Source organism: Schistocerca gregaria, chromosome 1, assembly GCF_023897955.1.
Source record: "Schistocerca gregaria isolate iqSchGreg1 chromosome 1, iqSchGreg1.2, whole genome shotgun sequence".
In the NCBI taxonomy this organism is placed as follows: Eukaryota; Metazoa; Arthropoda; class Insecta; order Orthoptera; family Acrididae; genus Schistocerca; species Schistocerca gregaria.
The window spans coordinates 976468663-976493704 of NC_064920.1; the positions used below are offsets into that span (position 1 = coordinate 976468663).

A 25042-nucleotide genomic window follows, 5' to 3' on the forward strand; every position below is an offset into this window, starting at 1 on the left:
GCATTTTTGCCAGGTTTGAACACTGGAATGATGGTGCTCTCCTACCAGTGCGATGGAAAGACGCCATCACACCAGATCCAGTTGAAGATCATGAGGAGATGTCGCTTGTAGTCAGTTGAGAGATATTTAATCATCTGACTGTGGATCTGATCTGGCTCATGAGATATGTCAGGGCAATGTGCAAGGGCACTGAGGAGCTCCCACTTTGTAAATGGGGCATTATAGGGTTCACTGTGACGTGTAGTGAACGAAAGGACTTTCCTTTCCATTCACCGTCAGAGTGCAAAAGGCTGGGGGTTAGTTCTCCGACACAGAGGTGTGAGTATAGTGCTCAGCAATCACGTTAGCATTGGTAGATAACAAACCATTTATGTTCACACCGGGAACATCTGTTGGTGTCTGGTACCCAAAAACTCGTTTGACCTTTGGCAAGTCTTGAGAAGGTGATGTATGGCCCCCTATGGTCGAGACGTATCTCTTCCAACACAACTGTTTCCAGCATTTGATAAGCTGATGAACATGGGAAAGGAGCCATTTAAAAGCTATGAGGTGCTCCAGGGAAGGGTGCCACTTATGCCACTGTGGAGCTCGCTGACACTCCTTAATTGCTTCCGCGACTTCCGGCGACCACCAAGGGACTGTCTTTCGCCAGGGGCACCTTAAAGAATGATGGATCATGCTTTACACCACAGAAATGATCGCTGTAGTTACCTGCTCAACCACCACATTGACGTTACCATGTGGAGGAGGTTCAGTGGTGACAGCATAGGCGAAGGCTACCCAGTCCACCTTTTTTAAAGCCCATCTGGGTAGGTGTCCATGGGCCTGATGTCGGGGCAGTGACAGGAAGATGGGGAAGTGATCCCTACCACACAGGTTGTCATGTGCGCACCAGTGGATAGATGATAGAAGGTCAGGACTGCAAACTGAGAGATCAATGGCCGAATATGTGCCAAATGCCGTGCTGAAATGTGTGGGGACCCCTGCATTTAAGAGGCAGAGGTCAAATTGTGACAGTAAATTTTCAACATCTCTGCCTCAGCCAGTAAGCACAGTGCCACTCCACAGCATTAAAATCTCCCAAAAGTAGGAAAGGTTCAGGGAGTTGATCAATCAGTACAGCTAATGAATTCAGGGGTACAGCACCATCTTGAAGAAGATATACATTGCAGACAGTTATTTGCTGCATCATCCTTATCATAACAGCCACATCTTCAAGAGGGGTTTGAAGGGGCACAGGTTCACTGCATACTGAGTTCAGGACATAGACACAAACTCCACCCGACGCACTATTATAGCCACTGCAGTTCTTGTAATATCCCCTATAGCTGCAGAGGGCAGGGGTCTGCATTTCCAGGAATCAGGTTTCCTGAAGGGCAGAGCAGAAAGCACATGCAAAGCTTAAGAGTTGCTGTACCTCAGCCAGGTGGTGGAATTGTCCACAACAATTCCACTGGAGGATGACATTAGCATGAGGCTGGAAAGGCATGAAGCGTGCAAGGAGGCAGGTTATGCCTCAGAGTCACCTGCTGCCTCCAATTGAGTATTTGTAGCCATTTCTATGGTGGATGAGGCATCAGTGAGATCCAGGTCCGCTAAGATCTCCACCACATCCTCAGATGCGGAATTGATAGGGAGTGGTGGTGTTGGAACCACCAGAGGGTCCTGTTTCTTAGCAGACTACTACTAAGTTTCTATTTAGGGGCTTGCTGGGATCATTTCTCTGAAGCAGCTTCAGGTACAGAGGAAGACTGTGAAGCTCTTCGTCCAGCAGCTTTTGGCTCCTTGAGCAGGCATTAGTGTCGACCTTGGGAGAGAGGTCCCCAAGGGACCCCTTACACACAAGAGGAGCCAGAGGAGGCTGTTGCTTCTCTGGCAGGGGCAAGGGGACCAATGTCCCTTGCATTTTGGGGTCCTTGCTCCCGAAATAGGTGCTTTGGGAGGAACGGAGGAAGATATGCCCCCTACGACCAAGGGGTGGATGTATTCTTGTGGCCCGGAGGGTCCACTGTTCATGACACAGAGTGAGGAACCACTGGCACTTGGGACAGCAATGGTGACATAACTGCGGCATATGTCGATGTCAACCAAATGGGGTGTAATCTTTCAAACTTATGTTTAGCTTCTGTGTAAGTCAATCGGTCCATGGTCTTTTACTCTATGATTTCCCCCTCCTTTTGTAGTACTAAGCAGTCTAGTGAACAGGAGGAGTGGTGCTCTCCACAGTTGATGCAAGTGTGAGGTGGCATATCTGGATTATCTGGGTGCAGTGGACGTCCACAGTCTCGACGTGTGGCACTGGAAGTGCAGTGGGAGGACATGTGCCCGAACTTCCACCACTTAAAGCACGGTATAGGGAGAGGGATGTATGGTTTAACGTCACAACAGTAAACCATCACCTTTACCTTTTCAGGCAATGAATCACCCCCAAAGACCAAGATGAAGGCACTGGTGCCAACCCTATTATCTTTGGGTCCCCTGTAAACACGCCATTCTAAATTGGTGCAGAGCTCGTCATCAGACTGCAAGAAGAGATCACAATGGAAAATAATACCCTGGACCATGTTGAGGCTTTTATGGGGAGTGATGGAATCAGGAATATCACCCAGCTTGTCACAGGCAAGTAATGCTCAGGATTGGGCTGGGGATGCTGGCTGAATGAAGACTGTGCAGTTTCGCTTCTTGGACAGTGCTGTCACTTCTCCAAACTTATCCTTAAGGTGTTCATTGAAAAACAGGCTTTGTAGGTAGAAAGGAATCCCCATCAGTTCTGCTTCAGACTAAAAACCGTGGTGAATATTACTGTCTCTGTTCTGTAGCTCCCATGGTATAGTGAGGGAGGAAAACGATTTAGGGTCATATCTGTCAGCATTGAATTTGATCTTGCCCTTTGTAGAGACTGCTGGTGCCGTATGGTCACCAGCAAGAGATGACTTGGTCCACTTTATTGCGGGTCATCCACCCTGATGCCACCCACTCCAACCAGGGGCTCTCCCCACGGGCACCACCCAGCCACAGCAAAGGCCAACTGGCATGATGGTCATTGACAGGAGTCCTGACATGTCAGGAAGACAGGCATCTACTCTTTGGCATATGTGGGGAGTTTACAGCTCAGGCATCAGCAGTGTGATCCCTGTGTTACCAGGGGGTTACCACAAAATGGGTAGATGGCAGCCCCACTACAACAGACTGGCTACCATGCTGGATACTGGGTGCAGAAAAATCCAATATTGTCATGGGGGCAAAACAGGACACGAGACAACAGGAGAAGATGACATACCCCAGAAAGTGTCCTCGCCCAAATAGTTGAATCGCAGGTGGAGATGCAAAGCCATGACAATAGATTCAGGAGATCGAATACAAGGGCACTATGGATAACTTGTGCACCATGTAAAGCATCCTTCCCTATATGGACCACACTTCTGTAGAATTTTGAAAATGGCAGGTCAAACCACAGAATGGGAGCTGAAATCATAGGGCTGTAGAGTGTGAGACTCCTTTTAGTCACCTCTTATGACAGGCGACCGCGGTGGTCTCGCGGTTCTAGGCGCTACAGTCTGGAGCCGCGCGACCGCTACGATCGCAGGTTCGAATCCTGCCTCGGGCATGGATGTGTGTGATGTCCTTAGGTTATTTAGGTTTAAGTAGTTCTAAGTTCAGGGGACTGATGACCACAGCTGTTAAGTCCCATAGTGCTCAGAGCCATTTGAACCATCTTATGACAGGCAGGAATACCTCGGACCTATTCTGAGCAATGTGTTCCTGTATATTGGCTTGCAGATCAGATAGAGACAAAAAAGTCCCTGGTAAAAACATTCTCTTACTTATCCCCAGAGACAAATGTCGCAGGGATTCAGGTAAGGTGATCTTGCAGGCCATGCATCTGGAAACTTCTGGAGATAACAGGTTTGTGGAAAGCTGCATTAAGCAGACCTTTCACCGGGCAAGCAACACGTTGTGGTGCCCCATATTGCACGAAAACTGGGGTTTTCACACAGGTGGACTCTTTCATAGCTGGAATCACATGCCCTACAAGGAGGACTCGATAATATGCAGATGTCATGGTACACCTGACAGACCCTGTGAATGTAGGTTCTTCACAGAAGAATGGATTGAACATGTAGGTGCTTGTTAATCCAGACCACACAGTCACAAATGGTGAGTAAATGGCTCTTCATGGACAATGCATGCAGTACTCCCATTTCAGCAGTCTAGTGAATTCCCTGCACCCATTAGTATAATATGTGTCTTGCCACTTCACTGAATATTGCCCAACCATATGTCATCACATTATGGAGTTGTTTTTCCTACTCGTTTGTATTATCTTACATTTACCTACATTTAGAACCAGCTGTCATCTACCAGAACAACTAGAAACTTTGTGTAAGTCATCTTTCTGTACAACATAGCTTCAGTAAACAGCCACAGATTGCTGCTCACCCTGTCTGTCAGAATTTATGTATACAGAGAATAACAGCATTCTTATCGCATTTCCATGGGGCACATCTGATGATACCCTTACCTCTGATGAACACTCACCATTGAGGTGAATCTGCTGGATTCTATTACTTAAGAATCCTTCATGGCACTCACCTATCTGGGAACCTATTTTGTCTGTTTGTACTATTGTTAACACTTTGCAGTGGGGCACCATATCAAATGCTTTCCGAAAATCTAGGAATATGGAATCTGTCTGCTGCCCTTCAGCCATGGTTCACAGAATATCATTGAGAAAAGGGCAAGCTACGTTTGCACAAGAGATGCTTTCTAAATCTGTGCCGATTTGCAGGCAGTAGCTCTTCCACCTCAAGAAAACTTATTATATTTGAAATTAGAATATGCTAAAAAATACTATAGCAAACTAATGTTAAGGCTGCAACTCTGTAATTTTGCAGGTCCATACCTATAGCCTTCTAACCTACAGGAGCCAACTGGACCTTTTTCCAGTCACTTGAGATGTTGATCTGGATAAGAGATTTGCGATATATTAATATATATGTAAGGAATCAGTACTCTCTGTAGAATGAAATTGATATTCCATCTGGACCTAGTAACTTCTTTGTTTTCAACTCTTTCAATTAACTCTCTGTACCAGGGATGCCTATTACAACTTATGGTAGTCAGCCTGATTGTCGTATGAATGTATGCCTGTATGATCTTCCTGCATGAATGATTTTCTTAAATGCAAGATTTAAACTTCATCTTTTCTTTTGCTGTATTCTACTGCCACCCCAGACAGATCAATGAGTGACTGGATACAAACTTTTGATCTACCTAGCAATATTACTTAGGCCAGAATCGTCGTCGTCGTCGTCGTCGTCGTCTTCTTCGTCTTCTTCGTCTTCTTTGGATTGGCTTGGTTACAATGGATTTGGCAAGGTTAATTTGAAGGGGTGGCTGGATGCTCTTACTGCCACCATCCCGTACCCCCAGGATGGAATCAGTGTACCCCAGCTGTCTGCGTCTAGTGTAAATCACGAAATAGTGCAAACATGTTTCAAATGTCTGCAAGGCGTGTAATTGAGGTGGAACGTGGGGACCAGCACAGTATTAATCTAGTGGGATGTGGAAACCAGACTAAAAATGACATCCAGGCTGGCCGGCACACTGGCCCTCATTGTTAAGCCTCCAGGCAGATTCGATCTGGGACCAGTGCACCTACCCGAGTCCAGGAAGCAGTGCATTAGTGCTCTCTGCTAACCTGGCAGGTACTTGTCTCTCACCATCTGTCTGTCCTTTCTTAGAACTGAGGGTGCAACAGTCTGTTTCCTCAGCAGTTTTGTTATTAAACCATAGTGCATCTTCTCTGTTTACTTGGTAAACACTTCTCGAGGGCAAGATTTACAATCTGTTTAAACTTTGCCCCTAATTCCTCTACCACCATCATACTGAAAGTAAATTATGTGAATTCATTTTGTAAGTGGAATGCTAACAACTGCTTATCTGCTTTTTCTAGCAAAAATACTCTCCTAGGCTTCTTGATGGATTTAGTAACTTTTATCACTAATCCCGTATCACTGTTTCTATACCAACACCATCAACAAGATCAGGCCTGTTTGAAGCTACATTTCTGTAATGAGTGAGCAGTCAAACTCGCTGCTCAAGACAGTTTTCTGAAAACATTTTCAAAAATACTTCACAGGACTGCCAGTCCGTATCACCTGCAATGAATCCATAGGCATCCCAGTCTATATCTGGTAGGTTGAAGTCAACTCCAACTAATTTCTCATGTTCTGGATATTTCTACACTACTGATGTAGACTTACTTTCACTAATTCTAAAACTCTCATGGCAAAACTCCTATGGTATCTAATCTGTCTTTTGAATATACAAATATTTCAGAATTTTCTATTTCAGGTTCCAGCCACCTCTCAGCTCCAAGAATAATAGAGTGTGACAACACCCTTGGAGGGCAGAAAATTAAGGACCTGTGTTACGAATATTCAACAATTTACTGTTAAAAATGTGGCAGTCTACTTCATACATGGTCTGATTTCACTCTTTGCGTTTTCACTGACAAATGTTCATCAGGGGATCTCAAAACACCACGTAGCCTAAAAAAAAACCATGTGCACTGTGCTAGTACTCTGCTACCTCAGTAACTGCTTCCTTTGTCTAGTGCACCCCTGATCTACAAAGAAGAGTCATAAAATTCTTCATTCCATAAAGCAAGTCTAGAAATCTGCAACCAAGACACTTACAGAATCAACAGAGCCTTTGGTTGAGACCCCCCCCCCCCCCACTCAGCTCAAAACTGAAGTACTATGATCAGTTCTGGGAACGATGCTGTAAATTGTGAGCTCTGCTTGCACTCTGCAAGGGAGGCCAGCAATCTTCTCCACCTCTACCAGCTGCCTGCATGAACTGAAGATGGCCTCAGAACCCAAACAACAGACATCATTGGTGTTGATGTGAGCCCCAACTTGCAGATGACTTCACAATGCATGCTCAATAGTGGCAGGCAGGGCATCATCCCCATCTTGGATGAGGACCATCAACAGACATACTGAGTGCACATTGGATTTCTTTTTGACCATGGATGCTATTTTCCTAAGGGGCTCCTTACCAAGTCTAAAATTGCAGCTCCCTAGAAGTATCAAATCCCATGCCACCCCATGTGCCTGCTTGGATTCTACTGAAAGGCCGACCACCTGTTCAGTCACAAGGTGCTTGGACGAGGACAGAGGGCCAGCCTCCACACTAACTCTCCACATCAAGCAACAGAAATGAATTACTATTTGCCACTTGCTCTGTGATGAGAACTGACTCACTACATTGCATACACTGTCATGTGCCTTGGCAGGAGAGCAAGATGATTCTCCACTACCAGTACACCCTGAGGCAGCACCCTGGAGATGACTGGTCAAAGCCAAAAATGTCTTCAGCTGTTCATGAACAGCAGCCAGTTCCTGTTACACACACACACACACACACACACACACACACACACACACACACACACACACACACACATTCCAAGACTTACCAAGTGGGAAAGCGCCGGCAGACAGGCACAATGAACAAAACACACAAACACACACACAGAATTACTAGCTTTCGCAACCGATGGTTGCTTCTTCAGGAAAGAGAGAAGGAGAGGGAAAGACGAAAGGATGTGGGTTTTAAGGGAGAGGGTAAGGAGCCATTCCAATCCCGGGAGCGGAAAGACTTCCCTTAGGGGAAAAAAAGGACAGGTGTACACTCGCACACACACACATATCCATCCGCACATTCACAGACACAAGCAGACATAATATATATATGATCTCAGATGTTAAGTCCCATAGTGCTTGGAGGCATACGAACCATTTTGTAAAGACACAAACAGAACGCTAAATATATAGCTTGCTACCCTCCTTATGTGCAAACAATAGAGGCTGACACCTTCATGAGATGTGTAGCTAGTCGTTCAAAAGGAATGACAACTGTGCTACCAGCTATGTGAATTTACACTTTACAGTTACCAAAATGCAAGATTACACCTTTTAAACATAAAAACATGCGTAGAATTTAAGTATTAAACTATGAAAAAACACAGAAAAGGCTAATCGTGTGACTTTTTTCTCTGATGGTGCATATAGGTGGCAGCTGGAAACTAAATAATCAACTTGTGAAGCTCATAAGTGTTGATCCTTGCATCAAGATCAACATTATTTAGTAAAAGAGAATACATGATCATTTCAAATGGTACTATGTAGTATTAATTAATTAATTAATTAATTATGTTCTGTAGGTACTAGCAATGAGGATAATCTTCATTGATGCAAACAAGTTAAAGTATACACTAACTAAACAGAACAATCTCTTAACAACTTAATGTGTACATTGAATCAACAATAAACCATCACTACACTGCCAAATACCGTTTGCAGTCAAGCCACTACCATGTAATCCAGTTATATTTGTGGAAAATCTACTTCTTTTATAAAAGCTTATTCTTTCTAGTTTACATAGAATAGTTGCCATTTATTTCCTACAGGCAGCTTACCATTTATATGAATAAATTTATTCAAGGGTCATCCAGAATCTAATTCCTCCTACCATTTTGTATTTACTCTGAATGTCAAAGCCACTTTACATTAGTGTAATGCTAATGTTTGTTTTGTTTGTTTGACTAGGGTCATACATGCCCATGTTAGAATTGTAGAACAAGAAGACAAATAGGGGAGTTCAAAGTGATTACATGTCAATCACAATCTTAGGAAAAGAAGACAGCGAAGTACAGGAACATGGAGAAAGGTCTATAAAATATGCCATAGAGAAATGGAGGTCCAGAACCAAAAATCAAATGGCCACCACCATATTGCTTAGAAGGATAAAAAGAAAAATATGGTTGACAGCAAGTGTGTTGTTCGCTAAAAAGGCCAATAACTCAGACAGCAAACAAAAACGGGAACGTAAGTGGTTAAAAAAAAAAAAAAAAAGGGCACTGCATCAGGAAATGTTGGACAGTCAAAAGTTTGGTGCAATCTGCACAAAGTGGTGTGGTAGCACCACTTAAATGGTGATAGCAGAAAACACAGTACCCAATCTGCAACCTAGTTAAAATGATCTCACGGCCAGAGGAGAAAGTGACACCACCTGCTGATAGTCAGCAACACAGAGATTATTGGAGGTAATATAAGAACTGGCAGGCTGAGGTACAAGGACTGCAGCCTTGGCAGCAGCATCAGTGGCCTTGTTTCCTGTCAGACCAACATGACCAGGAACTCACAATCACAGTGGCTCCATCAAGATTGAGCCAGTGCCAGCTACCCTGGACCTATTGCACTAAGGGATGGACGGTATGCAGCACACAGATGCCTCGAAGGGAGCTAAGAGAGTCTGAGCAGATGATGCAATTGAAAAGTCTGTGTTCCTGGATGTACTGCATGGTCTGATACAGGGCAAAGAGCTCTGCTGTAAATATTGAGCAGTGTTTTGGAAGCCAATAATGAAAAACATGGGTGCCAATATGGGAGGCACACCTGACAAAGGTAGGTCCGAGAGCCATCAGTGTACACAAAGGTAATATCACAAAGTTTGTGCAAAGGTCATGAAACTGAAGGCGATAGAGTGAGGCTGGAGTAGTGTTCTTAGGAAGTGAATGAAGGCCAAGGTGAACAATGGCTGTTGCATCAAGCCAAGGTGGTGAAGGGTTCGCACCCACCAGGAAAGTTACAGGTAGTGTGAAGTTAAGTTGCTGGAGTAAGGGCTAAAAGTGAACTCCAAAAGATAACAGAGAAGAGGGATGTGCCTCATACTGGTGATCAAAGGAGTCATTAAAGGAAGAGGCATAAGATGGATGGCCATGCATGGCAGACAAACAATATTCATATCTGCTGAGAAGAAAGTCACTGTGGTGGGACAGCAGTATAGCAACTTCTGCATTAAGACTCTCAGCCAGGCTAGTCTAAAAGGTGCCAGTGGCCGAATGGATGACGTGATGGTGGAGAGTATTGAGATGGAGTAAGAGGGATGGATGTCTAGGTGGATAAATGAAACCACAGTCTAGTTTCGAATGGACAAGAGACCAGTACAAACAGAAGAGAGTGGTTAGATCTTCTCCCAGAAAGTACCACTGAGGACACACAGGACACTGAGGCTCCACAAGCAGTGGGCTACCAGGTAAGCATGTGGGAGGAAAGACATGTGGGAGGAGCAGGAGTGTTTCCTATTGAGTGTGAGCCCCAGGAATTTCATAGTTTCAACGAACAGAAGAGCAGCAGGCCTAAGATGTAAAGACAGAGGAAGAAACCAATTCCGCCACCATAAATTCATACAAATGGTTTCATTAGCAGAAAAATGAAATTTGTCAATAATCCACAAGTAAAGACTATCAAGACATTGCTCTTCTGCCCAATGAGACAAGTCCGAGGAGAACTGCAATACGTGGCAAAACTGTCAACAAAAAGCTAGCGAGAGATGACAGGTGGGAGACAAACCTTTATAGGATTAATGGCGACACCAAAGAGGATGATGTTCAGGACCTGGCAACCAGAGGCACACTGATTTCCTGGATAAATGTGTGACAAGGTAGAACCCACACGTACCTTGAAAACTCTGCCTTTTAAAAATTCCTGAAGAAAATTGGGCAGGCAGCCGTGGAACCCCTATGTGTAGAGATTACAAAGGATATCAGTCCTCCAGCAGGTGTCATAGGCTTTCTCCAAATCAGTCTGGGATTTCTGACATGGGTGGACAAAGTGACGAGATGGTCAACTGCAAAATGGTGCACTCAGAATCCCCACTGTGCAATGGTTAGTAAACTGCGAGACTCAAGCCACCATACCAGATGGGCATGAATCCTACATTTCACCACCTTGCAAACACAGATAGTGAGAAAAAGAGGGTGGTAGCTAGAAGGAAGGTGTTTGTTCTTACTGGGCTTAGGTATGGGTATGACAACAGCTTCACACCAGCATCTGGGAAACGAGACTTTTGCCCAGATACAGTTGTGCCTGTGCAGGAGAAAGTGCTTCCCCGCAAGTGAAAGGTGCTCCAACATCTGAATGTTAACAGCGTATTGCCCCGGGGCAAATGATTGGGTTGAAGTGAGAACATGATCTAGCTCCCTCATAGTAAAGGCAGATTTGTACCACTCACAATTTGGAGAAGGGAAAGGTATTATGCGAGCCACCCCTGCTCGTTTCTGATGGAGGAAGGCAGGGTAATAGTGTGAGGAGCTCAAAATCTCCACAAAATGGCGGCCCAAGGTGTTTGAGATAGCAGTATTGTCCATGATGACATTATCTGCTAGTGTCAGGCCAGAAACAGGTGAATGGATCTTGGTCCCAGAGAACCATCAGAGGTTGGCCCACACAATGGAAGAGGAAATGGAACTGTTAAAAGAACTAGTGGATGAAATCCAGCTAACTTTTTTGCTATCCCGAAGAATGTAATGACACTGTGCACACATCTGCTCATAATGAAGGCAGCTTTCCATTGTAGGATGGCAGTTAAAAACGTAGAGAGCACATCTCTGCGCAAATTGCATCATAGCAGGGGTCATTCAACCTTGTAATTGGGACACAGCTTGGTAAAGGTGAAGTGTGATGAATGCAAGATTCTGCAGTGGTAAGGATAACATTTGTAAGATATTCCATCTGGTAAGCACAACTGGGGAAATGTTTGTCGAATGTAGCCAGGGAAAAGTAAGGCTGTCAGTCGGTCTTAGTAAGCTGCCATTTGGGTGTGCATGGAGGAGGGGTAGGAGTCAGCAAATGGACAGCACATGGGAAATGGTTGCTCAAGTACATGTCAGAGAAAATGGAGCACTCAAGATGATGGGCAAGCTGGGCAGTGCAGAAGAATAGGTCCAAATGGGAATAGGTGTGTGTGGAGTCTGAAAGGAACGAGGGTATTCCTGTGTTAAGGCAGAAGAGGTTAAGTAGATTAAGAAGGTCAGTCGAGAGGGCACCTCCCTGGCAGGTTCTGGGAGAACATCAGAGGTGATAGTGCACATTGAAGTCACCGAGCAGCAGGAAGGGGTGAGGTAGCTGCCCAATAAGCTGGAGGAAGTGTGCCCTGGTGACATTGTGTGATGTCAATGGTACAAAGGGAAAAGGTCAGTTGCCACAACTTGAAGGAAGGTAGTCAGGGAGATGGGTTGACTTTGAATGTCATTCCGTACAAGCAACACTACTCGCCCTCAAGACAGAATGCCAACCTCGAGGGAAGGTCAAAATGGACCGGGAAGAAATGCGACAGCTCAAAGCAGACATGAGAATGCAGTTTTGTTTCCTGAAAACAGAGAACAAGTGAATACTGTGATTCAAAGAGCAGCCATAAATTGTCTTTGTTGGATTGAAGGCTGCAAATGTTCTATTGAAGGGGAGTCATGATGATGATAAAACGAAGGGGTGTTACATCGGCTACTGAGTGCCAACCTTTGAAGACTTATTGCTACAGGGCACAGAGGCAGGAGGATCCTGCTCCATGAGGTTTACAGAAGTGTTGACATTCTTCTGCTGTTGGCCTGTAGAGAACAGGCCAGAAAAACAGTTGGTGGCATGCACCAGTGACACAGAGGTCAGCCATGCAAGGGTATCATGTGACGACACCATTAAAGAGGATCTTTGAGTCAATGAAGTAGAAGACCGTTTGCCTTTGTTTGACTTCTTCAAGCCTCTTTGATTAGCAGAGGAAGACACAGATGTAGGTTGTCTGGAGGGATGTAGGAAGTCTTCACAGGAGTCTGCCTTCCTTCGCTTCTGGCCTGCTGGTTGTGTAGCTGGTGACTTTGCCCCCTGAGGTGAAAGTTCGGTGGCGTGTTGCACAGCTGGAGGAGGGATGGGGATGCTACCATGATTAGGGGGGATTTTACAATGATTGTGCTAAATTTGGGGTCACATGTCTGCATGGCCATGTTGTTTGTGGAATGGGAGGTAGCAAGAACAGTACTGTAGGTGCCAGACGGTAGAAAGCAGGGTTTCTGACTAGCCAACAACTTCCAAGGACTTGGTAAGGCATGTTTTCCTTCATTTGTATGTCCTGGACAGCCTGCTCATTGAGATGGATCAGACAGTTTCTGGAGGATGTGACAGTCGCCATTGCAGTTGATGCAATGGTCAGAAGGAGACGGACAATCTCCCTCGAGGCTATCCATATAACAGGTTACACATTTGGCTGGGTGTCAACAGGACACACTAGTGTGGTTGTAATGACAACACTGGTAGCAGTGCACCGGGTTTGGAATATAAGGTCTGACTGTGATAATTTCGTAACCTGCTTGTATCTTTGATGTAAGAACCACTGGCAGAAGTGAGAAAGAGTGTGCGTGTGGGCACTAATGAGGCATCTACTTTTTTCCATCACCTGATGAATGGCAATGACACACTAATCAGAGAGGTATGTCTGGATTTATGTCTTGCTCAGACTATTGTGCAGTGTCGTGTAAAGGGGAATCAGCCCGCATTCACCGATGCAGATGGAAAACCACCTAAAAACCATCCACAGACTGGCCGGTTCACCGGACCTCAACACAAATCCACCGGGCGGATTCATGCCGGGGACCAGGCACTCCTTCCCACCTGGAAAGCCATGCGTTAGACCGCATGGCCAACTGGACGGGCATTAGCTAAGGTAATCACCGTCGCCCCTCCTTCCCTGGACCTGAGCTGTACCATAGGGTACATGCGAACCCTACCTGTCGACCCAGAGCTGGGAATTACGTATTACCCAGTCACTTGTTACACATCAGACATGTGAGATGGCCTTCAGGAGTGCACAGGGAGGAAGAAAAAGAGGAAACTCAAATGCTGAAGCAGAGGAAGGGCAGGAGAAGGTGAAGCAAAAGGGGACAGTGGATATTATTCTGATATTGACTACTGAAAATGCAGAATACATTTCCAAAAAACAGTCCAGACATGTTCCTTAAGGAACAGGGAAAAGAACAGCAAGAGGATATACATGCAGCATAGAAGGGAAAAGATGCTGCAAAGGCAGGAGCTCCATGGTAGCCAAGCACAAACCTGCCAAAGAGCAGCGAGCTGCCTGGGGAGGGGATAGTGCTCATGTTTGAATCTTCCCACTAATGTCCTGTTGGTTTCATTGTCCTGTGACAGACAGCAGCAACAGGGAAGCATCCCAGAATGGCAACTGACATTGGGAATCAAACCCTAGGTGCCAAATTGTGAGTTCACACTTTTAACCTTCTGAAAAGTACTGCTCAAAATTTCCTCACACTCTGCGCATAAAACTTTAGAGAGCATTTTACCTTTTCTATGGCTCAATCAGGCAAAGTATTCTAGGAACCTGCTTCTATTCACAGTCTGAGCCAAATCAGTGAGCCTCGCCCCAACCCTCCTGTTAGATTTACTTTTGGAGAGGATGTATCTAACACTCTAAATCTCACTTTCCCCTCCTAAGATCTACTGGGAAAGGGGCTGTCTAACAGATCTTAATACTTTTGTACTAGAAGAAGGTGGTGTTTTCCACTTTTTCATATTAATTTTGTTTGTTCATATCAAGTGTCAGTCTCCTAGGCCAGTCTCAAGTGATTTTGTGGTCCTGCAAGAGGAAACTATGTCTTACATATTGAAATACTAGCGTCTTTAAATTAGTGTTTTCTATTCATTTTGGTTCAAAAATACTGTCTTGTTGGTTTGACAGTCTTTGTAAATGTCAATTTGGCTGAAACTAGTTGTGAACAAGTAAAATTAACACAGCAAAAGCAAGAAATGCCATCTTTTTTAAAATAAATTCATTGCTGTGGTACCAATTATGGGGGGCAGGGAGGGGGTAAGGAGGGAGGAGGATCACTGTCATACTAAATTTGCTCATAATCACTTTTTTATGATCATAAAATGGAAATTTGTCAGGATCTGTTGGACCAATACAAGGCTGAAGGTGACAATTTTCTAAATACCACCACCGCTGGAGATGAGATGTGGTGCCACCACTATGAGTCAGAATCCCCACAGTAACTGACAAGATGTGAATTCTTCAACAAAGAGAAAGTTCAAAAACAGCCATTTTCAGGCAAACTAATGCAAACTGCCTTCTAGGATAGCCAGGGTGGGGTTCTGTTTGATGTGTTGGGGCCTAAAGCAACTGTCAATTGAGAACACTACAACATGACACTGACCAGGATGAAATCCCAAATTCCCAGAATCAGGCTGGAGAGGACAAACTTCTTGCAACATGATAATGCCAGGTACTACAAAAGTTTCCAACCCAACTAATTGACAGATTTGGCCGAAATAGCCTTCCATATCATCCATGCAGTAATGATTAACAGCTTCAAACTTCCATCTCTTATAGCCTATGAGAGAGACTCTGTGGTCAACATTAGCAAGACCTTTATCTTTTGATCAACGCAATGAGAGATTAATACCGAATTTCTTGAATAATTCACCTGTGTGTTTATTAAATTTGTATTCAGCTTTCCTCGCAGAATTTTACACATGATGTTTCATTTAACTTCGTCTGGTAAGCACGAGTTTTGATTCCGCAGTAACTATACTTGTGCCATCAGTCAGCATCACAGTTTCTGAGCTGTCATTTAACCAAGTTACAAATGTTGTCACGACCAGAACCAATTCGAGAACATTTTTACACACAAGCGACTTATCATTCAATGTCCTCTGTCCTCCTCCACTTTATCAACTTTCAGCCATGTCAGTTTTCGCTATTAATTGTGATAAGCACTGTACCGTATAGAAATCTTACACTTGGGTGCCCACAGTTCTCCTCTCAGCTTGGCACCACAAGTGGTGGCTTGTGTCACTTGGGTCTTAAACTGGCCCTGATAGTGACCATCAGCGTCCGCCATTTGACATCCCCTGCTGGCAAAGGCGTACCCTATATTTTTCCACTTGTTAAGGTCTTCAACTAAATCACAATGGCATGCTTTCTAAAGTCATCCACGTATTTCCCTTTACGTTATCATCTTAGGTTTTTCTCATATTTTTTTCCTTCTTCTTTTATTATACCAACTATGATCTCAAAGCGTGTGTGTGTGTGTGTGTGTGTGTGTGTGTGTGTGTGTGTGTGTGTGTGTGTGTGTGTGTGTACTATGACATTCCTCATGCTGCAATACTAATTTGAAGAAGGCTGTGAACAACAGCTGAAACCAATAATTGTAAGATTAAAATTAATGTTTGTTATCTTGTTTAATAAATGAAGAAAAAATTTTTTAGTCACTGCATTCTCCGAATCAATGATTACCCTTAACTTTTCTGATTTCTTGAAATTCAGGAAAGAATTTTCTTGATCCATCTGCCATCCATTAACTTGGTTACATGCCCCTCCCACATCTTTGTTTCACCTTCATTGCAGATGTAATAATGTCTTCCAGTCCAGTCTCCTCTGTGATCTATAGTCCCCACCCTCCCTCTCCTGCTCCCCTCCGATGTCTCTCATAACAATTTCCAACACGTATCCCTCTATCGCTCATTTAGCAAACCCTCAGTGTTTGAATAGTTTTTGCAGAAAGGATCCTTGTCTCATTGCCATGTATCAAAACAGGTACTACATACTGGCTGCTTGCTAACTTCCCTCTTGAAGAACATAAAAAGGTTTGTTTCAAAACATCAGTTTAGTTTACCAAAAGCACTCAAGGTCATTTTTACTCTTCTCTTTATGCCTTTTATTGTTCACCCACTCACTGTCCAAAACTGTCAGACATCACCTGGTTTTATGACTTCATTATTTATTTGTACTATTTTCTTCTCATTTTGTTGATCATAAATTACTTGAGTCTAATTATAATTGATTTTTAGATCTACTGTCAAACTTTCTCTATTAAGTTACTGTATTAGAAAGTGAGGTTCCTCCCTGCTAGAGATAGAGTCATAGTATATGACTACCACAATATATAGTCAACTGTAATACAACTCACTGCTCTCTTGCCAGAAAAATTTGCAACTATTAATGGAAGAGGGAAAGGTGTTACTAAATGAAACAGATAACATTTTATCATTAAGAATAAGTACAAACCAAAACCATCATCCATGCCAGCTACAATTCCCTGCATTGTAGCAGATGCTCCTGGCGGTGAGACAGCACTGGCATAAGCAACTATTGTTGTATAGCACATTGCATATGTAGGACCTTGCATGAATAGTTCAATTGGCAACACCCACCACGGCGAGGGAATCAGTGATATAAGGGATAATCTAAGGGCATATGCCAAGAAGCAAAGTGTCAGTGAATGACCATATCCTATAAGCTTCAAGATTTTACCTGAAACAAATACATAAAGCAACCATTAAAGTACAATAAATACAATCACAGTAGAACTTTATTTCAAAAAACCAATGTGAGCAGCAAATGGAGTAGGGAGGGAGGGAGGGAGAGAGAGAGAGAGAGAGATAGATAGATAGATAGATAGATAGATAGATAGATAGATAGATAGATAGATAGAGAGAGAAGGAAATACTAAATTCCTTCAAGATACAGTCTCAAAATGTAATGTTTGTAATTCTAACTTTTGAAAGAGAAAAAAGGGTATAAATACAGCCAAGGCAATACCATAGTTTCATCTTTATACAAAACTATTGCTTTATTCTTCAATATAATTGAAATAAAATAATTCATAGGTCCAGTAGCTTACTGGTATGGTTTCTTTAATATGTGAGCCAATTTGTATCCTTTGGATTAATCATAAATTATTGATAGCTCTATTAAACTGTATCATTTCACACTGGTGTGTATGAAAAAATGCTTAGTTTGCAGAGATTAAAACTGTAAAACAATGCTCTACTTCTTATAGTTAATTTACGTGAATATGGTTCATTATCGGCTTGATGATCTTTCCATTACACTATAAATGAAAATCACAGTTTCTTTTACTGTGGTTACATTATCCATTGACAGGTGGGAAATCATATAGGAATATACATCCATCTATAAACTTACCCCACAAGCCACCAAACGATGCGTGGCAGATGGTACCTTGCTTCTATATGAGCCCTAATTTCTTTTATCTTGTCTTCATGGTCCTTACGTGAGGTGTACATTGGTGTCAGTAAAATTATTCAGCAGTCAGTTACAAATGCTCATTCTCTAAATATTCTCAATAGAGTTTCATGAAAAGATCATCATCTTCCCTCTAGGGATTCCCCTTCAATTTCATGGAGTGTTTGCACAATATTTGCTTGTTGATTGAAACTAATGGTAACAAATTTAGCATCATGCCTCTGAATTGCTTTAATGTCTTCATTTAATCTGAGCTGGTGGGGATTCCAAACACATGAACAGTACTCAAGAATGGGTCACACAAGGGCTCTATATATCTTTTAAAGGTGAGCTACAATTTACCAGAATTCTCCATTCACCTTCTGTGGTCAATTGGAAGCCTCATATCCTAGGTTCTGATGATCTTAACTGCAGGTTTCTTGAAGGCTGCTATCAAACGGAGAAATGTAGGACCCTTCTTAGTAAGTTCTATACAGAGGTTAATACTGTTGTAATAGGTCATGCATGCACTTCTCACAGGAAATAATTCATGCTGCATCAGGAAATGTGTGGAATCCTCATCTGAGTTTTTTAGGGTAGAAACTGCCCTGAATTTCATAAAGGGAAGAATAATGGCCCTATTAAATGCAGATATTAGCATTTGTATGCTACCAGTCACAAGTTGTGCATATTTATTGGAATAGTCATATGATAATGTGGTTAGCTGCAAAATAAGTGGAGAATTATGATGAATAAGCTGTGTGGACAATTCAGCAGCAGTGACAGAGTGTGAGAGGTAATTCTTGGCAAAGATCACCTCAAGAAATATCACAATGCCTAATGACAGTGCTGTGTCAAGGTGAATGGTACTCTTTCTAAATAAGCATTCACCTGAACTATGGAAGCAGTTAGTTCAGTACAGGATGAAGGTAATGATGGTAATGACATGCTGGCTTATTGTGGCAACAGAAATAAGCAGCTGTCAAATGGTGATTTGGTCATATACCTGCAGCAAGGAAGGCAATGAGAAACCATCTCATTAGATTTCCTAGCAAACAAATGGAGCAAAGATGAGTTTTCCCTGGGAAAAAATATTCTGGAAGCAAAATACTTCCATCAGATTTCCTGGCAATAGGACAGTCCCAAGAAAGTGGCTATCAAATTATATGATTGGTAAAGGGAATACGAGGTCATTACATTATTGTGGAAAACTATAAAGTGCTAAAATAGAAAAGAACAAATTACAAGTTGATTTGATGAGTATGACTGAAATTAAATGGCTTGCAAAAGGAGGTATCTGGAGAGATAATATGGTATATTTTTCTCTGGAGATTGAAACAGAGTAACAAGAGTAGGAATAGAATGAAGGCTATCATGACAGGATGACATAGCTGCTGGTAAATGTTTCAGAATGTGAGGTTGTGGTCCAAGAAACTCTTCTGTCCCTGATGTTCGATGCATGACTGTGCTGGACATCCACAGAGGTGCTCCTCCACTGAGTCTTGCTGACTGATCGGTCAGATAACCAAGGGCAACATATATACTGTACAAAAAGGGGGTGCGGTCGAAGTAACACATGATGAGCAGAGACAATCCTTGCCAAAGATAAAACTTAACTATCTATTGTAGTCTTGTCAAAGATCAAATTCTGCAGAGCTACTGTCCATACATCACTAAGTTTCAGTGCCTTATCTTTCCTATTAAAATTATTCTGATGCTTATAAATTTCAGTGGCTTCTCTACATAGTAGTGGATAATAACTTAATGTTGTACATAAAATTTCTATTTAAGAAAACTTCACTTCATTGTTTCCTAACTGAACAGCATGACCTGCTACAGCTGATTTCTCTATTTTTCTTAACTGGCTCTTAGTAGTTCCAATATAAAATTTACCACAAGTACACAGAATTTTGTATACACCACATGTTAAAAGAGGAGGGCATTTATCCTTCACAGATTGGAGTACTTGACTTATTTTCTTTGTTGGTCTAAAGACCGGTCTGTTGTCATGTTTCTGTAAAATCTTACCAATCTGATCCATTACTTTTTTAATAAAAGGGAGGGAAACTGTATTCTTCCATTGCCATGGTTCATCCTTGTCCTTCAGTCTTCTGTTCCTTGGTTCTCAAAATTCTCTGTACCTCTTTTCCTGAGTATCCATTTTTCTTGAAGGCTTGCTTCAGATGGATGATAATTTAATGTTGTACATAAAATTTCTATTTCAGAAAACTTCACTTCATTGTTTCCTAACTGAAGAGCAGATGTTTTATTTCAGTGTCCAGGTGTTCCAATGTGCCTATCCATTTGGCTATATTGACAAGACTTTTAAAGACACCTCTCTTTAGTTGTGGATATGATTGGATCTGAGAATGTCCAGCGCAGTCCTGTATCAGGAACAGAAGAGTTTCTTGGACCACAATCTCACATTCTGAAAGGTTTACCAGCAGCTAAGAGTAGGAATAATTCTTACTAAAGAGTTTGGGAAATGAGTAAAAAATTATTTGCAGAATAGTGACAGTAAAAGTTTGGTAAAACTTCAGGCATATTCATTTGATTTAATTGCTATTCAGGTTTACATGCCAACTGTGGGATACTCAAATGAAGAAATTGAAGAAATAAATGAACAAGCAAATGCAGTTTTGACCTTGTAAATGAAAAGGAGAAGGTTATTGTCATTGGATACTGAAATGCAGTAGTTGCAAAGAATCCAGACAAAAATATTGCTGGAATTTTTGGGCTGGAGAAAAGAAATAACAGAAGAGTGGTTGGTTGATTTTTGCCAAAAAGAAGGAAATGACAATTACCAATTCACTGTTCCAACAGGAGAAGAGGATGAGATACACATAAATGGTGTCAGAGGATACAGGCTGATACCAAACTGATAACATTATTAAGAGAGAGAGAGAGAGAGAGAGAGAGAGAGAGAGAGAGAGAGAGAGAGAGAGAGAGAGAGACAACAACGAAGTTCATAATAAGACTCGATGTGACCATACTCTGCAAACCATCATGAGGTGCATGGCAGAGGATACATCTCATTGTGCCAGTTATTAGGGTTTCTTCCTGTTCCATTCATATATGGAGCACAGGAAGAACGATTGATTGAATGCCTCTGTGTAGGCAGTAATTATTCTAATCTTATCTTATTGATTCCTATGCAAGTGATACGTAGTACATTCCTAGAGTAGTCGTTTAAAGCTGATACTGGGAAATGAGGAAGATATGGTTGGAAAGAAGGATATGCAGTGGTAATGAGTGTGTACATGAGCATTGGTAGTCATTATTGTTGCTTAATTGTCTGCTGAAGCTGGAGATTTTATTCAGCTCTCTAATGAAAAGGGGGGTGGGGTGGAGGTTATTCCAGAGTTGGGTTCCTGCTTCTGGGAAGGACTTTGAGAAAGTGGCTGAATGATGTGATGGTGTAAAACAGAAAGGATTTTGCTCTGGTGTGTCGTGCAGAAGAGAGTGTTAAGGTTGACAGTGTATGTTAAGACTGTAGAGAGGTCAGAGCACATGGGAATCTCTGTATTAGTTTTAAACGGCCAGGATAGCTGTGCATATGATGGTGAAATTTAGTCAAAGTAAAAAACACCACAAACATAACGAACACACACGCACACGCACACGCGCACGCGCACGCGCACGCGCACGCGCACGCGCACGCGCACGCGCACGCGCACGCGCACGCGCACGCGCACACGCACACGCGCACACGCACACGCGCACACGCACACGCGCACACGCACACGCACACGCGCACGCGCACACGCGCACACGCGCACACGCACACGCACACGCACACACGCACACGCACACGCACACACGCGCACACGCACACACGCGCACACGCGCACACACACACACGCACACACACACACACACACATTCATAATCAATTCCAGGTGCTGTGAGCCTTGCAGAAAAAGATCACTGTTATCAATAATTGGATGTGTTTGTATAACTTTCTTTTGCGGGTCAAGAGGGAGGAGCTTTTATATTTGTGTAGGTCATGGAGACTCTAATGCCTTCTTGCACATTGCTGTTACATGGTCAGTCTAATTTAGATTTCCATCTATTTTTACTTCTAGACTCTTTGATGAAGGAGAGGAGTTGATATTTGTACCATTTAGAGTTAAATATGGTTGGGATTTACAGTATTTCAAGCTAATGAGCCTTGAATGATCAATCAGTACCACTTGGGTTTTGGACAGATTGAGCTTTAACCATTTTGAGAGTGCAAAAGTGTCAGCACTGAGATTATAGATAGCTGTCTTAATGTTTATTTGCTTTGCACTTAGATATAATTGGAGATGATCAGCGTGCATGTAGTATTTGCAGCAAGACAAAACTGACAGCACATCATTGACATACAGCAAAAAGAGTATAGGACCTAATACAAAACCCCAGGGGACACATGATACTATTTGGCTCTATTATGACTTCATAATGCCAGACATGATGCATTGGTGGCGAGATGTCAGGTCTGAGTGAAACCATCACACTGCACTTGGCAAGAAATTTAGGTTTGGAAGTTAGGCAAGTAAAATGTCAAAGTCAACAGTGTCAAAGGCTTCGATGAAGTCTAAGACATACATGATAGTTGCCTCTTGTGCATCCATGACCAGCTTCAGGTCATCTGTTACCATTATTAAGGCAGATGTTGTGCTGCAGTGTTTACAGAAACCTGATTCGTATTCATCTAGTATGTTGTTTGTGGTTAGGTAGTTTGTTAGCTGGTCATGGATTATATATTCTAAGGCCTTGAACAGTGCAGGAAGAATATAAATAGGTCAGTGATCAGGGGGTACTGTGGCAACATCTCTTTTGGTAGTGGCTTAACCAGTCCCTGTTTCTAGCCCTCAGGGAAAATACTTGTGGTTAAGAAGTGACTGAAGAATCTGTTATAGTTGGCAGTAGACAATAATGGTTTAACATAAGACTGGAAGTAATACATAGGGAAGTTGTGTGGCAGACCTAGGATGAAGGATGAGTTAATGAAAAAGGCAAAGATGTATCACAGGATGAACTTGGACCAAAAATACTCAGATGAATTCAATAAAGTGGTGGAAAACTGAATCTAAAAAAATCTCCTGGTTACAATGTTCGAAGCACCAGATGACAAAACAAAAAGTTTTCTGTACAAGTTCATCAGAGAGAGGTATGAAAAAAGAGAAAGCCCTGAAGATATCGAAAGATCAGTCCTTGTGTCAGTAGCAAAGAAAACAACATCAGACTAGTGCAAAGACTGTCAGACCCTAAGATCATAAGCCATGCCTCCAAGATACTTAGGAAGATCATAAGCAATAGAATATCAAATAAAATTAATCACAACCTTGCTGAAGATCAATTTAAAGTCAGGGAAGATAGAGCAGCAATAATACTGTGTGATAAAAAATTCTTAGAACTAATAAACCACAGTTTATAGTCTTTATTGATTTAGAAAAGGCTTTCAACAATGTACGACATTCCTATCCACTATCCTTCCCACAGCTGCCACAATGGTGACTCACCACCCAACAAACCTACACAATATCCTTGTCCACCCCTACACAACCATTGCTCACAACCCCTTGCTTCATGGCTCACATCCCTGTAGCAGACCTAGATTCAAGACCTGTCCCATACATACTCCTACCACCAGCTATTCCAGTCTGGTCACAAGCATTGCCTGTCCCATCAAAGGCAGGGCTACCTATGAAACTAGTCATGTGATCTACAAGCTGAGCTGCAATCACTGTGCTGCATTCTACTTTGGCATGACAACCAACAGGCTGTGTCCACATGAGTGGCCAACAACAAACCATGGCCAAGAAACAGTTGGACCACATGGTCACTGGGCATGCTGCCCAACACAATGTTCTTCATTTTAATGGCTTCTTCACAGCCTGTGCCACCTGGATCCTTCCTAATAGCACCAGCTTTTGTTAATTGCACAGATGGTAACCCTCCCTGCAATATATCCTATATTCCTTTAGCCCTCCTGGACTCAACCTTTGTTCCTCATTGTCCTTCACATACCTATCCCCTTTTCTGTTCCCACTCCCACACTACACAGCCCTCTATTCCACCAATGCACCTACAGCATTTTTACTTCTCTCCTTTTCTACTGAAAATTGCCACTGTATGTGATTTTTAATCTGAGAAACCTCCCTGAGGGAGGAAGCTTCACAGTTGGTATTACTGTAAAAGCAGTAGTTTGTGATGGTATTAATTTCAACCCACAGCACACATGTACATATCATTTTGGAATTGATAATTTATGATCTGAGCACAAAAAATCTTTGTAATAGGCTACACCATGATTTTTCAAAGCAATATTTAAGGAAAAAAGTGTCCTATATTCCTGCAAATATGGTAATAGAGAACTGTTTATGTTCACAGATTATGTTTCTGCAGCTTACTACAATGCCCTTCCTGTCTCCAAATCCACCAAAAGAACCCAAAATGCCCCAATTGGGAGAGCCCGGTGTCCTGACAACTAAAGAATGGCTCTCCCATCCCCCTGTAGCTGTCATTGCACCCCCGACCTGCTGCAGTATACAAAGAAGTCACAACACTAAAAAATGAAGCACAATATAGGAAGACCTCCAGAGTATTGACTCTTTGTGCAGGAATTGAAAGCTGACCCTCATAATAAACATTGTGACACACTGTGCGTAAATGGGTGGAAAGAACTATCAATGTACAATTACACAATTGTTGAACAATCACTGGAAATAGTCACATCAATTAAATGTATGTGGGAATGCGTATAAAGAGTGATTTAAAGTGAAAGGATTGCATAAAACTAATTCTAGCAATGGCAGATGTCAGAATGAGATTCAGGGAACAAGCTTCAGGACGTGTAGTCTACCTGTGAAGTAGTTCACTCAATATCGGCAAGTGCCTTATCAGTCTGGGACTCCTGCCAGATAGGATTTGTAGAGCACATAGAGAAGGTTCAAAGAAGAGCAGTGCATCTCATCTCAGGTTCAATACAACGTGCAATCACCATACTGTTAATATTTCATGATTGTACATTCCTAGAACAGTCAACCAATACATTGCTTCCTCCTGTCTGTGTGTCATAAAAAGACTACGAAGGTAAAATAAAGAGGTTCAAGCTCACACAGATGTTTCCAAAATTTTTTAGTTTCTCCATGTTTGGATGATGCTGATCCAAAAA

The 25042-nt window shown here is 42.6% G+C and overlaps 1 protein-coding gene across 5 annotated transcripts in view; it reads right to left on the reverse strand.

Moving 5' to 3' along the window:
* The window catches only part of LOC126277228 (major facilitator superfamily domain-containing protein 6), a 217166-nt gene that overhangs the window by 5284 nt on the left and 186840 nt on the right, over positions 1-25042 (reverse strand). For 4 of the 5 annotated variants that reach the window (XM_049977341.1, XM_049977340.1, XM_049977342.1 and 1 more), the window contains one exon: positions 16921-17166. The exons of the other annotated variant lie outside the window; for it this stretch is intronic. In XM_049977341.1, coding sequence (XP_049833298.1) covers positions 16921-17166 — 246 coding nt within the window. The remainder of the gene's footprint in view (positions 1-16920; positions 17167-25042) is intronic. 5 annotated transcript variants of the gene reach the window in all.